Below are 16,927 nucleotides of genomic sequence, written 5' to 3'. Positions count from 1 at the left end.
CTGATGAGCCACAATGAGAGGAGACCGGACTTGGCACAGGCAAACCTACAGCACTGCACATGCTAAAGTCCCAGGTGAGGGTGTCAGGGCAGTTAAGGCCCAGCCATGAACTTTTCTTGGCCTGACAGGAACCAAGCTAAACATAAGTGAGCAGAACACCACAGCAGTGAGCAAGGCTACCTTTACAGAGATGTATTAGTTTGTTTTTACAGGCATGCAGCCAGTAGATCAAAAGAAGTACTAGTCCTCTTTACTCAGCACTTGTTACATCACGTCTGGAAAACCACATTACACTCTCAGGCCTGCACTACAAGAAAGAAGTTGACAAATTGCAGTGAGTGCAGCTGAGGGCAGTCAAGTTGGTGTGGGGGTGGGAGCACATGCCCTCTGAGGAAAGGGTGAGGGAACTGCATCCAGTTGAAAGGCAACCCAAGAGTTTTCTTGGGTTGAAAGTGAACCCAAGGCTTGAAAGGGAACCCAAGAGTTTTCTTCCAGTACCTGAGATTATCAAGAAAATGCAGGAACACTCTCTACTGAGGTGCACAGCAGCAGGATGAGAGGTAACAGTGACATGAGGACATTCTGATTTAAGTGGAAAAAGAGGTCACCATGACACCAATTAAGCATTGACATGGTTGCCCAGAGAGTCATTCACTCTCCATTCTTGGAGGTTTTCAAGACCCTGCTGAAAAAAGCCCTAAGCAACTTGATCAGAAGGCTGAAGAAAGAGATGGTGTGTGTAGGGACCACTTGAGTCCTCCCAACCTGAAAAATACTACTTCTATTGCTTTCATGGCTATTCAAGTGTGCTGCTAAACACACAAGGCCACAGGAGAATGAAGGACCTTTGAGCATGCTGAAAAAGTTGTTGAAGAATCTCATTTTGAATACAAGTTACAAATACAGAAAAAAAGGACTGAAGCAGTCCTTTACTGAACACAGAATTCTTTAAAATAGTTTTTTTCATACCTTTCAGGGATTTTTTGACATTTTACCTCTTTGTTGTCTTCTAACTTCTAAGTCTTTAGCTCTTGTTTCACTGAGACTCATTGTACATTGCACTGTTTGCCCAATTAACACACTCCAGGGCTTAAGTGTGTTGTCACACTCTCACTACCTTCAAACTGCTCCATCTCTGACTGTTGTATATTCATCCCTCCTTTCAGTTCAGCCCTGCTGATCTCTCCACATTTCAACTTTGAAGTTGAACGTTACCCTGAAATGCATGTAATATTCTAGCATGAATTACATTACCTCCTAGGTTTTACCCCACAATCAATCACTTACATGGTTCTATTGCTAGTTTTAAACTTGTCTAGTCATAAGCACTGCCATGCCCTCTTCAGCATTGGCAGCTGTCATTTCTTAGGAGAAAAATACTTGCATTTTTCTTTGGACTAGGAAAGATGGATTTCTTGCTGTCATTCGTTTCCTTGATTCCTTCTTCCGCCTTTGGCTATTACATTGTATCACCTGCATGGAAACATTGTCCACTTACACTCAGATTACGTGAACAGTCTACAGGCATTCAACACTCCTATCAGCCTGCTCAGTTGGCTGATACACTCCAAACCTTGCATAAATTCAGCACTTGAGGTCAGCTAATGCCTCCCCAAGGCTGGGAGAACTACGGCTAGAATCACCTGCCTGTTAAGGGCAGAGTGGTCCAGTGGGTTCAGGGGAACAAAACAGCTGATGGTGCTCAGTGCTCTGCACTGTGAGGGATGTGCTCTGAAGGGGATCTGGCCTCCTTGACAGTTGCAGATCTTCCATTTTGGCTTCATCTGAAGGTATCAAAGCTCCAAGTCTGCTCCAGTGTGCAAACTGAAGTGGAAACCATCAGATTTGCTTAAAAGGCAAATGCCAGTGAAAAATGAAATGCCAGTGAGGGCACAATCTGAGAGTCCTTTTGCTCCTATGGGTGCACAACGATGTTCTCTTCAGCATATATTTCAGAGTTGACACTGTCTTGTAAGTCACAACCAGTATCATGAAAGGAGCTCCAGATGGTGGTTATAAGGGGGGAAAAGTGTGTTTTAGAACAGTTTTAAACATTGGCTTTTTTTTTTTTTTTTTTTTTTTTTTTGTCTGCTGTAAACCAGTTCATTTGTAAAGACGCTGGCTACCCTCTCCCCTCTCCATCATTTTCTAAGCTATATTTTATAAACTCAGCTTCTCATCCCACCACAGATCTGCAAGCACTGCTACGCACAAGGGACTGCCAGCACCCAGTGCCTGCAGCCGCGCCGGCACCTGAGCTCATTGGGAAGCACAAGGAAGTGCCTGTAAGTCTCCACGGCAGGTGCCAAGGGGACGGTGCCAGGCTCTTTTCGGTGGTGCCCAGCAACAGGACGAGGAGCAATGGCCACACTTGAATACACAAGTCCCACCTCAACATGAGGAAGGATTTCTTCCCATGGAGGGTGGCAGAGCACTGGTACAAGCTGCCCAGGGTGGTTGTGGAGTCTCCCTCTCTGGAGACATTCCAAACCCATCTGGACGGGTTCCTGTGCAACCTGCTCTAGGTGACCCTGGCTTGGCAGGAGGGTTGGACCGGATGATCTCCAGAGGTCCCTTCCACCCCCTAACAACCTGCGCGCCGGGCACGTGCAGCGACCTGCGACCGGCGGGGAGCAGCGGCGGCCCCGCCCCGCGGCTCGGGAGGTCCCGCCGCGTGCTGCGGGCCGGGCCCGCCCCGGAGGCGGCCGGGAGGGGCGTGAGGGGAGGGGCCGGGCCGGGCAGGCGGGAGGGAGGCGCGCGGGGCGGGCGCTGACCCAGCCCGGCGGTCGCGGTGCTGCGGCGGCGCCGCCGCTTCGCTTCCGCGGCGGGGCCGGGCCGGACCGGGATTGGCCGCGCGGCCGCCTCGCCCCAGAATGCAGCGCATGGCGCGTCATTGAAGAGAGACCATGATGGCGGCGGTGGCCGCGGCGGCGGGGGGCGCCCCCGAGGTGATCGCCCAGTTGGAGAACGCGGCCAAAGTGCTCATGGTGAGGCGGGCGGCGGCACCGCCGCGCCCGGAGCGCCGCCTCGCCCCCGATGGGGCGGCCGCGCCGGACCCCTCTCCCCTCCCCGCCTCCGCTCCCGCTGCCCTCGCCCCTCGGGCGATGGGCTCGGGGCGCAGCCCGCCGGGGCGCGTCGCCTCCGCCGCCCCCTCTCGCTCTCCTTTCGGCCGGGCTCCCTCCCTCCCTTCCTGTCCCTCCGCCGCCGCGCCGGCTCGTCCCTGTGGCCCCCGCAGCTGGGGCCGGCCCCGCCGCGCATGCCGCGCCGCTCCTCCATGTGCCGCCCGCTCCCCGCCGCCCCCGGCAGGCTCTGCCGGCTGCCCGCGCTGCCCGCCCCGGCTGCGGCGTGTCCGTCCCCGAGCCCCCGCACCGCCACCGTCCGCCGCCGAGTCCCTCGCCGAAGTTGCCAGTGAGCAACTCTCCCTCCCTCTCTCCCGGGGCCGGGGCCCCGGGCACCTCCCGCGGCGACGGAGGAACGGCGGGAGGTCGCGCCCGTCCCCAGCCCAGCGCGGGCAGCGAGGCGCCGTGGCCAGTTCGGAAGCGGCCTCGGGAGTGGCGCGATCTGGTTCCAGAGTTTTCCTTTAAGTGGAGGAGCACCGAGGAGCCAGAGACTCATGGTGCTGCCGCCTTGAAGCAAAGCCATTAGTGCTGCTTCGCACTTGATCTGTTTATTATCAATTAAATGTCCCTGCTGAGTGTGTGTTATCTTGTTTTCCTAACTGCGTGGAAAAGCAAGCCCATATGGCAAAGATCAGAAGTGCGATGGAGCTGGATACCGGTAGTGACCATTGGTGTTAAAACATCCTAGTTTTGCATTCTTGTAGAAGCCTTGTTTGAATGAAAAGCTCTGTGTTGGGAGGTATAGTTTACAGATCTTTATTGAAGATCTTCTATACATGTCTAGCTGAAAGTCTTCCCCACTGAATTTATCTTACCAAAAAGTGATTCGGACAGAAATAAAGTTTGTAAGGTGTTGATATTAATGGGCTTTCAAAGGAGCCAAAGAAATAGTAGCAAAGTTTTTCTGATATCAATAATTAATCAATGACCAAAACCTGAACGATTGTGTTTTAATGTCTTGCTGAAGTAGCCTGACTGTAAAGTGAGAGGTGATCGGCTTTACTCCTGGGTGTTCCATCAAAACATGTATGTTTGTGAGGTCAAAGCCTGAAAAACACTGATGTGTTTCCAAGCAGGACAGTAAAGGTAAATAGCCTGGCAGCAAGCACTAGTCCTTTTAGAAAAATACTTCTCAAAGTATGCCACCAGTGATGGGTTTCAAGCTTTGAGCTGCTTTGGATTCAGGCATGCTGTACAAAACATGTCTGTGTAGATTGTTAGATGTTCTGGTAAGGTGTACGTATCTCTGTTTCAAAAATAACACAAATGCAGTAATTACCAGGAGAGTTTGACTGCATAAGGAAAATCGCTAGTAAGTATTACTGTGTAACAGAACACGTGTATGGAATGAAGCTGGTGGTTAAGTAGTTTTCAGTATCAAACTGATAGCATGTGGAGTGGCACCTCCAAAGCCTTGCATCTGTGCTTGAAGACTAAATGTAACTTGTGTGGGCATTGTTTCCCTAGCATAGCTCTGCTAACACAGAGAGGGAAAAGCAACTTACGGAGTTGAATTAAATAAAAATCTTAATACAGTGAAAAGGTGCAGGCCTCTTATGGTAGTGTTTGTGCTTCTGTTGAAGAATAGTTGCTGAACTTGCTGGTAAAAATACATTTTGGGTCTGCAAGCACATGGATGTTAGGATCCTTGTTGAATTTCTACCTTCCTCCCCACAGGCTCTGACAGTATGAAACCTGACTTGTTGTGGTATTCAGCTTTTTCTTCTTCTATTTCTTTTTCACAGCTGATTTTTGGAAGTTTCATAGACAACAGTAAACTGAGAATAATTAGTTAGATGGCTCTTACCGAGGAAGCTGCATGAAGCAGAGATATTCACTAAAGCTATCCATGAGGGTGAGGACCCAGAATCAGGTTTTAAGCAGGGTTGGCTGTGGAAGAGTTGTGAGAACTGTTTAGAGTTATTGCTCTGTGTTCCTTCTCAAAAATCATCGAGTCTTTGGAGGGATGCAGGAGCGGAGTGCAGCTCAGCAGGTACTTCACAAAGGTGGACGTGAGACCCCAGAGACTGAAAGAGTTATGAGTCCTGCTCCTGTTCTGTCTCATTAGCAACTGTGCAAAAAGAGGGGCCTAATTGTGTTTCAGGACTGCACCTGGACAGTGATGATCTGAATTTCATTTAGCCAGGGGACTGCACTGTATTGTAAAAGGTCTGCTTGGGGATGAGGGCAGGAAATTATCTCTGTGTGACAAATGGGAGGGGTGAACTGATCAAGCAAACTTCTGGGATGACTTAGGAAGGTATTTGTGTAAAAATCTGAGGACTTGTGGGGTGGAGGGTGATGAACCTGGTGCTAGTGTTGGAGGTCATGAGTTAAGGTGGGCACCTTGCAGTGGAGCCGTACCCGAAGCAATGGGAAAGGACAGAGCTGTGAATGGTCTGACAATAGATGGCAGAAGGTTTTAACTGGGCAGGGAGCTGTGGAGGGATTCAGTAAGGTTTTCTTGTGACAGTCTGTCAAAGCTGAGACAGTAGCAATCCTTGCAAAATACAGATGGCTAGGGATGCATCAAAGTTGTTTCAGCATTTCAAAACACAGAGCAGGGAGTGGTGGTGGTTTACTGGATACTTGTCTTGATTTCAAATTGAAATATTGAGCCTTGAGGAGAATAATGGCATGCTAATAAAAAGACCTGAATGTGTTTAATTAACTTTCTTTGAGGATAAGTATGGATTAGTGTGAACTCTCTAAATCGTTGATAGGTATTTTCTTTTTTTTTTTTTTTTCCATTGCTCTGGGTTAGTTGAGTTTTCCTTTGGAAAATTACTTTTTAGATATCAGATAAAGTATGCCTAAGTTCTGATCTTCTAAGTTGCTGATCTTTACGGACTTTACAAGCCATGGTGTGCCGTGTTTGAAAACTGGAAACGCTCAATCTTTTCTCTCACCAAGCTCTTCTACAGCTGCATAGAAATGCTTTTCCTTTGTTACCAGTAATGCCTTTCAACAGGTTAGAGGTAGCTCACATTCAAAAGGCTTAATTTGAAAAAGAATTGGAATTTGGTATAATTGAAGAGTTGTTATAAAAGATGAAACTTATGTTGTCATTAGCTGCCAAATAAGACTTTGAAGGCTAGTACTGTGACAACTTTCTTTAATGTGTGTAAAAGTATTTGCAATAAAAAATTGGGTATGTAATTCCTTTCCAGTAAAGCTACATGGTGTTTACTTGAACTAAGATCCCCATTAGTGCTTTGCTGTGAAGTTTTTCAGTGCCACAGTCTGGTATCCACCTTTGGCCCATGTGACTTTGGCTTAGTAAGACCATGCACCAACATCTGTATGAACTGAATTAATTTACTCCCCCTCCATTTCCTACTGGCATGGTGTCCCCTGACCATGTAGCTCCTATCTATTATGTTCTGTTTAGCTCAGGTGGTAATTAATGCCAAATATAATTAGTACTAGCTAAGCACTGTTCTAATAGCCGTCTTCATGGATTAGAGAAGACATTGGTTGTATTATTAAGGAAAGTAATGTAAATTTCGTCCCAGAAGTGAGAGGATGAAGTAGGAAGCATGCCTAACACCATGTAGTTATTGCTGATTGTTTATTAAAGCAGGTTGAAATTCTCTAGCATATGATATTCTCTGACACCTAAATGTAAATTCACAGGTTATTGCTTGTTCACCACAGCTCCCTCCAAAAAGGGGTGCTCTGTTCTACCTGCAGCTCTGCTTTCTCTCTTGTGACCCTGTGCAGAAGATATTAATATTGCTGAGATGACATAGTAATTAAACAAGAGAATGGATTTCTGTCAGGTTAGCAAGATGTATTGGCTATCTGTGCAGCCATTTAGGTTGCAGAGCTAGCACAGGGGCACTGAAATTAGATTGTTGGACATGTACAGGGCTGGTCTGCTCCTGTTAGCAGTGAGCTGTCAGGTTGGCTCAAGTGTATAATATACCTTCACTGTACAATTTACTTGCTAACTCAGACTCTCCTGATATTAGAAATGCCAGACTTCACTTAGAGGTGCACACTGAAAGAGAAGAGGTTACAAGTTTCAGAAAGGAACATTCCAGCTGGAGAGAAGACAAAAAAAAAATCACATTAAGTGTGATTGGTGAAGGCAGTGGAGCAGACTGTGTGGAGAGGCTATAGGATCTCCTGTCTTTGGAGATGTTTAATACTTGACCAAACAAGTCCCTGAACAACCTGATCTAACTTTGAAATGAGTTCCTTTTTGGGCAGGGGATTGAGCGAAGTAGGTCCAGAGGTCCCTGTTAGGCTATTCTGTGTGGTGTGGCTCTTGGAAGGTGCAAAGAACATTTGAGCAAAGGCTTTTGCAGAAGAATTCCATTTTTAAAAGTTTGTAAATGTTCTGCTTTGACTGTGGTCTGTTTCGAAGGGTGGGTGTTGGGTGTGTGCGTGGGGTGATGTGGATTCTCACATCACCACCTTCTCAGGCTACCACTTAGTTTGTGATTTATCCTGCTATTCTGAGGGATATTTCAGGCTGAAGTTGGGTAGTGTGACAGTAGTCATACAAACTTCACTTTCAGAGCTTCAAATAAGCTTACAGAATAAGAGCATGAGAGACCACATTAGTAAGACCAGATTGTTTATACCATCAACCATGACAGTTTGTATGGCTGGCTCTTTTTGGCCTACCTTTCTTGGAGATCAGGGCTGTTGCGGTAAGCGTATGAAATTGTCAGAAAATAAACTCCCTTATCTTCTAGCTATTCCTCAGAGATCAGAGGAGCTGGGTGTTGGGGTCCCTCCCCTGCCTGTAGCCCTGGGAGAGGGGCCCTGAGGGCACAGACACGGGGTTTCCCTGTCCCTGCTCAGCCTCGTTCCCATTGGTTGGTTTGTGTTCCCTGCGCGGGCAGAAGGACCCTTGGTCCCGTGACTGGAACAGTTCCTGGGCAGAGCTCCGGCCATGCGGCTGGAGAAATAAACATCTCTGAAACAGCTAGCAAGAATCTGTCTGTCCATATATATTTCCTTTCCACGGGACTCCTGGTTTGATATATGCGTGTTGCAGTATCCCCACTGCAACAAATGGTGGAGAATGCGGGCAGAACGATCCCCGATCCCTAAGCGACTGAATTGTGTGAGTAAACCCTGGAGACTTTGGATTCCTCTTCTTGGTTTTGCTTTGCTATTCCATATCTAAACTATGGAGGAACCGTGGGAAGACTCTTGGCTCTCAGAGCCGCATATGGACATTTATCTTAAACTTAAAATGATTCTTGAACAACGATTTGTAAATTTTAGCTTGATTCAAGCTCAAAAAGAACTGAAACACTTCCTGGCATGGTTGTTTAAGAACTTTTTCTATGTTTCTTGGGATTTAATTCTTACCAAGGGCTTTTGGAAAACCGTTTGGACACAGTTAATACTGGAGTCAAAATATATGCCGATGGAAGAATATTTTCGTGAATATTATTTAGTTACCGAGACTGTTGAGCAATGTCAGCTGTGTCCTGGCGAAGGGAAGCGTGGCGCAGGGACCGTGCGGCCCAGGCCACGTGCGCCAAGCGCTCTGCGAGCAGCAGCGAGGCAGTTCCCGCGCGCGGGCGGAGCCACGCGAGCCGCAGTGTCGGTGGCGGAGCGAGGAGCGGCGGGACCCGGCGGGACCCGCACGGCCCCGTGCAGCGCGTGGTGGAGCGAGCCCCGGGAACGCCCGACTGAGAGGGGCGGCGCGCGGGCAGCGGCTGGCGGCGGTGGCGGTGGAGCGGAGCCGCGCCCAGCCGAGACGCGCGCTGGAGCAGGGCGCGGGGGAGTCGTCGCTCGGGGGCCCGGCCGAGACGTGGGTGCAGCGCCCGGCAGCGGCAGCGAAGCTGCGACCAGAGGAGGCGACGCACGGAGAACTGAGCGGCACGGCCCGGCCCGGCCCGCACGGCCCCGAACGCGACCCCGGGAAGAGCGCGCAGGCACCAGCAGCTCCGACAATTCCAACATGGGAGCGACCGAAGGAGAGAGCAAAGACGCAGCGAGACAGAAAACAGCAGCCACTCGGAAAAAGGAAAAGATCATAGTAACTAAGACCTTAGGGATAGTAAAATGGTATAATGTTAAGCAAAATTATGGTTTTATAACAAGGTGTGACAACCAGCAAGACATATTCGTGCATAGAACTGCTATTAAAAAGAATAACCCTGAAAAATGCATCCCAAGCTTGGGAGATGGAGAGGTGGTGGAATTTAATATTGTACTAGGGAGAAAAGGGTTACAAGCATCGCAGGTCACTGGGCCTGATGGTGTTTCTGTAAAAGGCAGTATATATGCAAAAAACCGTAGTCATGTTAGACAGTATCTCTATTGTAAGCCCCCCCTACAGTTTCCCTTTCCTAATCCCACCTTTCCCTTTTACCCTATGTCCTATTACCCCCAGTGTATTCCCAATCCGTTTTTTCATCCATGGTTTCCCTCACAAAACCATGCTTTTGCCAATTGTTTCCCCAAAAATCCCTTTCCAATGCCGAGTGGGGGATGAAAAGGGGGAGGGAAGAAGTTAAACCCTCTCCTGCCTCAGTTTCCCCACAAAGCATGCTCAGAGTTCTGTCTCCCTTCTGTCAGCCCTAAGATGTTCCACAGAATCTGTTTGGACATTTAAAGACTCAGGAGGGTGGCTTGTTTTGTTTTGAAACTGTTCTTGTTATGTATATCCAGTTGTTTTCATTCTCCTTTTATTAAAATAAAACGGGTGAGGTGTTGGGGTCCCTCCCCTGCCGTGTAGCCCTGGGAGAGGGGCCCTGAGGGCACAGACACGGGGTTTCCTGTCCCTGCTCAGCCTCGTTCCCATTGGTTGGTTTGTGTTCCCTGCGCGGGCAGAAGGACCCTTGGTCCCGTGACTGGAACAGTTCCTGGGCAGAGCTCCGGCCATGCGGCTGGAGAAATAAACATCTCTGAAACAGCTAGCAAGAATCTGTCTGTCCATATATATTTCCTTTCCACGGGACTCCTGGTTTGATATATGCGTGTTGCAGTATCCCCACTGCAACAGCTGGGTGCAGGTAGGCTTAATTTCTCATTTATAACCAGTTAGGCACTAAAGTCTGGTCACATTGAATAAGAACTTTCATGGTTGTGGAGTCATGAATAGTCTGGTTTATTGAAGCAGCAGATTACAATTCTTGTTAGATTGCTGATAACTGCATTAGACCTGCAAAATATAAGTGCATAACTCTGTGTACAAGTGTTCCCAGGTAAGCTCCAACACAGAGACACAAATCTTAATGCAGAGTTATGCCTGCCTTGGGGAGGGGAGATGAGCAAGCCCATCGATTTGTCTGCAGTGTGGGGTTGTGTTCTTGTCCTCCTATAGTGGAGGAGTTCAAATATCAATTTTATACTTGGACAAATGGGTGAATGACTGTAGTCAAAAATCATTGGCTGCCTGTTGCTGCCATCATAGACGTGGGGTAGGGGGACATCTGTTTTCTTATCTTCATATTGGTAGGTGTGGTTTTTAATATGTAAACAAGGATAATGAGGGTCGTTGATTACCTTCATCAAACTGAGCTACCTAACTTGTGGCTGAAAAAAGGCAGCACTGTGGAACTTCAGTATGCTCCTCCACACGTCTGGGGCAGCAGTGGCAGCCATCAGACCTTCACCAGATCTTTATTCCCGTTATTGTCTCCTCAGAGGAACAGATCTGAACCAAGGCTTGCTGTGCACGGTGAAGGGGCAGTGAGGCTGAGGGCTGGCACAGAGACGTGGGTGCTTTTCTGCACCTCACTGAGACAACACTGGGCTGTGGGCCCTCTGCTTCAGCCCAGACATCATTCAGTTGTTAATCCTTGCTCAAGCTCAGGTGCAAGATGAACAAGTGGCTTAGCTTGTGGTTTTCCTGAATCAGCCTCATCAATTCTTCTCCATCTCACATCTTGACATAACCAGCCAGTCTGTCTTCCACAAGGGCCATGACAATCCTTATTCCACAAGGAAGTTCAGTTTCTTGTTGCAATTTGTCTTCATTGTGAGGCAGTTTTTCAGACTGTGAAACATGGCTCATAGTAAGGGTGAAAGGGAGAAATGGACTAGCTCTGCTTTTGTTATGGCAGGTTGCCTGTTGGAAGAAATCAGACAAATGAATCATTCCAATGCTGAGAAGATTTGTGAAAGTCCTCCAAGTTGTCACCCATAAAACAAGCAGGATGTGTGCTATATTATGTCTGGAATAGGCAAAACATCTGCTCAGATGAGTTTTTTCCAGTGGTGGCCTCTAGCTGCTGATATAGAGAAGGTCTGAAAAGTAAGGATAATCCTTTCACTAGTGGACACTTTACCTTATTTGAATTAGCAATTTGAAAAGCTTGATGTGTTATCGTTGTTTTTCTTCCTCAAATGTGTCCAGTTGTTTTTGGAATGCTTTTTTTTCTTTTAGTTTTTATGTATATTATTTAGTGCCTCTCTCTCTCCCTCTCTGTATATATATACATGCTTGTCTGAATGTAATGGGGTTTAGAAGTGTCTTTGGAAAAACACAATATAGTTGAGTGAAGCCTGCTGTTTGATAATAATTCTTAAATTATGAGAAATACCTATAAAGTGTTCTGATTTTTCTTCTACAGTATCCTTTGTGATTTTTTATAATTTTCTATTGTATTTCACACTCCAGTCATCTCTTAGCTAAACTGGAGGGTCTTGTCATTTTTTTCATGTGGGATAGTCCCCCATACATCAAATCATCCCTCTGTAATTTTTTTAGATTTATGATATTGTATTTGAATGAACTGACCAGAACTAAATTCTTTTGTGATGTAGGTACTTGAGGATTTTAGATGGTTGTAAATTTTTGATATTCTTCTGTATTCCTTTCCTAATAGTACTTAACATTGTACTTTTCTTTATTGCTTCAGAGCAGCAAGGTGATGTTTTCAGAAAACCATACCCAAGCCATCCAGTTCTTTTTTTGGGGCAGTACTGAGTAACTTAAGAATCCATCATATATATGTATAGTTTTTTCTTCTTTTGCTTAAGAACTGGTATGGTTGGTGCATTTTACAGGCACACAGTTCAGATTACGGCCTGGGAGGTAAGTACATGCAGTGTGCACTGTGCTAGTGAAACTCTTACCTGGGAGCTGAGAATAAATGTGCATGAAGCATATCTGTACTAAGGTGAAGAATTGAGATTAGAGAAGTGAGAACTGATAGAGATTCTGATATCTTTGAGAAGTAAACATTGTGTTTGATGAAGTGAAAATCTAGTGAAATGGGATTCTGCATGCTTCGGGTTTATTCCCCCTGTTTCACAGGGGGAGTATTTGTCTTTTCGAATCAATATGTTTCACACCCATTTGACATGTCACCATTACATTGGCATATTTCTATATTTTGTTCTGAGTAGTTGATGTAAATACTGTGTGCTTGCTTCTACATTCATCTGCTGGGGTGCTTCATTAGTCCATAACTCCATCTGGATAATTCTTCTTCAGGCACTACCTACTGCTGTTTTCACTTTAACCTGCTTCCTAAGAGTCTTATCGTTGTTATGTTAATCTGTGTTCATTAGTTAATTAACAGCTTTCCCTATGGAGGGGTGGAAGAAATCCTCTTGATTATTAAGTTTAACTGATCCTGTCACAAGCAGATAAGTAAAATATTCCTTTTCGTCAGTTTCTGACAGTGTTTTGATTCTAAAAAGTCTGTCTGAGTTAGGTGTACATAAGATCTCTGCAATTTTGATGTGTCGTGGGGTGTGTGAGTGGCATAAACCCACCTATGTGCTGGGAGATGTGGTGTACAAGGCAAGGTATCAGATCTGAGCTGTAGGAGACATTGGTCCTTTGGACTTTAAAGTCCAAAACATCTTGTTGAATAGGGAGTGGTTGTTCAGATAGGGATTTGTGGGAATGAAGGAAAACTGACAGGAGGATATTTTTTAAATAGTCCCTCTTCTTCCTCTTTCCTGTTTCCCAAAAAGGAAAACCCCAAACTTTCCTACTTCAGAGACATAACCATGAGTGGCTGCTGTACAGTGCTGTCTTTGGTTCTGCCAAAACATAGGATAATAGTACACCCACCTGAGTGGTTGCATAGTGAACTAGATTGGGAAGTGAATGCAGGGAGAAAAGAGTCTTTTAATTACAGTAATTTTCACTGTGTTGCATTAGAGACAATTCTACTGCCTTGACTGAGATAAGAGAGCTTGCCTATGCTCCTGTAAGAAATTTTGGTCAAATTATGTTGTTTAACGTCTTAGGAATTAGCATATACATTTCTCTTTCTTTTCAAATCAAGACTGATTTTTTTTTAGTGGAAAATACGGTAAAAGTTATTTAAGTTAATGTAGGAGCAAGTGAATGAAGGTTTTTGCTTGTGTTGCTTTGTAAGTCAGATAAGTTGGTTTAAGGGTGCCTACCAAATTCAAAATTTACAGAACTACAAAAGTGAATATGAAGAAAGACTAAAGGTATATCATGATTTGTGCTGAAATTATGAATTTCGGTCTTCATTGTCATACAGGCCAGCTGTGTTATGTGCAGCTGTGCAAAATGCTAGAGGCGCAGCTGTGGTAGTGTTAAAAATATGCCTTATGCCAGGGCTCTTGAAGGCTTTATATAATTAATCTGTGGCTGTGAAATTGATGAAGTGCAGAAAGGTGTTTTGCCATGGAATTTTGCAGTTTATGATGGTGGTCCCTGGGATTTCAAAAACCTTGGCCAAAGTGAAGAACATCTGCAGTCCCAAGCTTTGTAAGTGTGTTGCAGACATAGGCTATATTTTCACAGGAGCCTAAACTAGCCTAACACTGAGTGGCAGAGAAAAAACATTACTTGTCTTTTTGCTGGATTGATTAACTTCTGGGCTAGTGAGCTGGACTGGCTGTCGGAAGGACTTGCCACTTGCCAAAGCTAGCACAGGATAATAATGTGTGTCTAGGGGCGGAAAGGAATTAACATGGCTGGAAAGAGAGGAAGATCTCCAGGCACCACAGCCTTGGAGTTTTGGAGAGGCAGCCTCTCTTCGTTACTGTCGACTTAGACTAGGATCCTGTTGTAATGATGGAAAATAATAATACCAGCATCCTTCACAAATGTGTTTTGAAATCTGTTCCTTGGAAGAGCTGCAGAAAAGCTGCATGGTATTGTATTGGAGTGAGTGGTATGTTCCTCAACTTTGTATTTCCAGTCTTTCCGAAATGGGTAACTTGATAGCTTTTAAGACAGCAGGAAGTGATTGAGCCATGTTCAACTACTTCTTCAGGCTGCTTTGAAGGAATCTTGAATTTGCCTCTTTCACATCACAAGTAAATATCCTGGCTACATAGGTTTTTGCTCCAAGAGTGTGTGAAGGAGGGCAGGGGCAGTTTGTAGAATTCAAATAATGAGTTGCAGTATCATTAACATGGAGTGTGAAAATCCAGTAGCTGTGTGTACTCCAGAGGCTGGTGCACTGACTTGTGCCGCAGAGCATCTGTGGCTCTGGGACTTAAGCATTGGTTTGCTCGTAGATCAGTGGTGCAATTGAATGATAACCAACAGTCAGTTATACCTTCCTTTATTAGTGTGAAACAATGTTCCAACTATCATTAATTGTGGCATTGGTGATGGCACGCAAGCAGTATCAGAGCTAATAAGCAGCAGAAACAATTGTATGAGCACAAACCACACTGGCTCATTGATGTGCTCATTGATGAGTTACAGCAGAACTGCCACCTGTATCTTGTGGCAGCACAAGAGACGTCACATCTCTGTGCACTGCATGTCTGGGGACAGGTGGAAGGTATCCAAGCTGGTGATGTGGGATCAAGTGTCATCCTTTCTGGCCCAACATCTACATGCGTCACTTCTCTGCCTTGGGCAAGCAGCAAAGGCTCTTCTCCTTTTGCTTGTTTTGTTTGGCTCTGCAAATAGGTGGTCTTCAAGTTCATAACAAGGTTTTGTTATTAACTTCCCCAAAACTGATCTGCCGCAGCATGGTCTTGTATTGGTGGTCCTGGCATTCACATGATCCCTTAAGTCAGTTGCTCAATCATCTTGCCATGATGAGTTGCTGTTTGTGCTGGCAGACCCTGCCTGCCTCTTCTGGATTTTGCCTTACAGCTCAGTTGGTTTCCTCTTATGTTACACCCCTCATCTAAAAGCCACGTTGTCACTGCCACAAGCATTTGTCACTGGTAGATTTAATGAGGATGTCTCCGCAGCATCTCTATGTAGATATGTGTATACAGGAACTGGAGATCCCCAAGTGGGAGCCTGTATCTCTGTTGCACAGGACTGCGGCCCTGGGCGGGGGGGAAGGAATGTGTTTCCCCCTTTGGAGCTAGCTGCTGGTTTGATACTAGGTGCCTTAAAGCTGAATTGTGTCTTGTTGAAGCAGTGGCTGAAAAGCGTTACATTAACCTTCACTGATCTTAGGTGCATGGAGAACTTTGCATTTTTTCTGCGTCATTGTTTTGTTTTTCATCAAGGTCTTAACTGTTCACATTTAGTTTAGCTTTTTAATCTCTTAGGTCACCAGCTTCTGCTGTTTATTTTGCTAATAATGTTGCTGCTGTTTGACTTCTCTTTCAACCATAGTCTTGGTAGCTTCCCAGATGGCTACATCTTGCATTGTTATTGAGGAAATGTGCAAATAAGTTTACAAAACAGGCACACTCCTCTCTGGTGATGAGAGTATGAATAGTGCTTTCCTCACCTGTCAACAAGAACCACCAAAGCCCAAGCAGAAAAACAACTGTGCTTCTTTCTGAGAGAATTAGGGAGGGTAAGCTGCAAACCCTTTATTTTGTGAGGTTGTTTTAAGTGGGATTAGGAACAGATGTTGGGTAGCTTCAGGATAATGAATTGTTTAGTGGGGAATATATAAATATTGAATTCTAATATCAAGAGAAATGACAGTATTGTTTCTGGAGCTAGTCTCCTGTTCATTTTACAGTAATATTCCCTCTAATAGTGGTGAGAATAGAATATATAATTATGACCACATTTCTTCAAGATCATTTTTCAGTGAAGCCTGAATATATGGAGCCCTGTGACTGTTCAGAACTTGAGACTTGGCTAATTTGTGCAGGTTTCTTAGAGTGAACTCAGGCACTCACTTTAAGGGAGTCCTAAAAATTGCATCTTCTAAATGAAACCCCAAAATGTTTCTATATAGAATTTAAAAACCCCAACTTTGTAATAATAAACTCCTGTCTAGAAGAGGTTTTCTCAAAATACACGTTGTGTGTCTGCTCTCCTGTATTCATCCTCCAATATGAGCCATCCTGCTCATATTGGAGGATGAATACGGAGATGTGTAACTTCTTCAATATCATTGTTCAGGCTGTATTTGCAAGAGTGGAAAAAAGTGATGAAACAAGGTAAAAGTAGAAGACACTTACTGTCTCAACTACGTACAACACTAGATGGATTTTTGCTGTTTCCCAGTATGGGCAAAATGGGGAAGGACCTTTTTCTAGGTGTGTTCAGTGAAAGTTCATAATTTTTCCTGGGTTTGAGTGAAAGATGTTATTCTCTTCACAAAATTAATTTCAATTTCACAATTTCACTTGGCTTTCTTATCTTCCACCTAACGCAGATGATGAACTTCCTCCTCTGGCCTCTATTCTGCTTCTCTTTTTTGCGAAACTGTAATTTCTTACCTGTACCTTGTATCTGTCTGTATCTTATCTGTTTTCTTACATGATTCAGATATTGTACTTTGTGTGTGTTTGACTTGTGTCTGTAAGTTTTCATTAATGCCCTAACAGTTAAAAGCCATTAATAAAGGTAGGTGTTCTAGGCCATGCCATTTTGAAAGTACAATAAACCCAAAGGAGTTTTCCAAATCAAATTTAGATCAACTTTAAAAACTGCCCTATCTTGCTTTTAATCAACTCTT

General features: G+C 45.3%; 1 protein-coding gene across 1 annotated transcript in view; it reads left to right on the top strand.

Annotated features, from left to right (window-relative positions):
- Positions 1 to 2,848: 2,848 nt before the first annotated feature.
- The window catches only part of XPO4 (exportin 4), an 83,448-nt gene continuing 69,369 nt past the window's right edge, over positions 2,849 to 16,927 (top strand). The window contains exon 1 of the mRNA XM_048294828.1: positions 2,849 to 2,987. Within this exon, the coding sequence (XP_048150785.1) occupies positions 2,907 to 2,987 (81 nt within the window). The 5' untranslated portion in view covers positions 2,849 to 2,906. The remainder of the gene's footprint in view (positions 2,988 to 16,927) is intronic.

Source organism: Corvus hawaiiensis, chromosome 2, assembly GCF_020740725.1.
Source record: "Corvus hawaiiensis isolate bCorHaw1 chromosome 2, bCorHaw1.pri.cur, whole genome shotgun sequence".
NCBI classification, from domain to species: Eukaryota; Metazoa; Chordata; class Aves; order Passeriformes; family Corvidae; genus Corvus; species Corvus hawaiiensis.
This window is presented reverse-complemented; position numbering and strand designations above follow the sequence as displayed.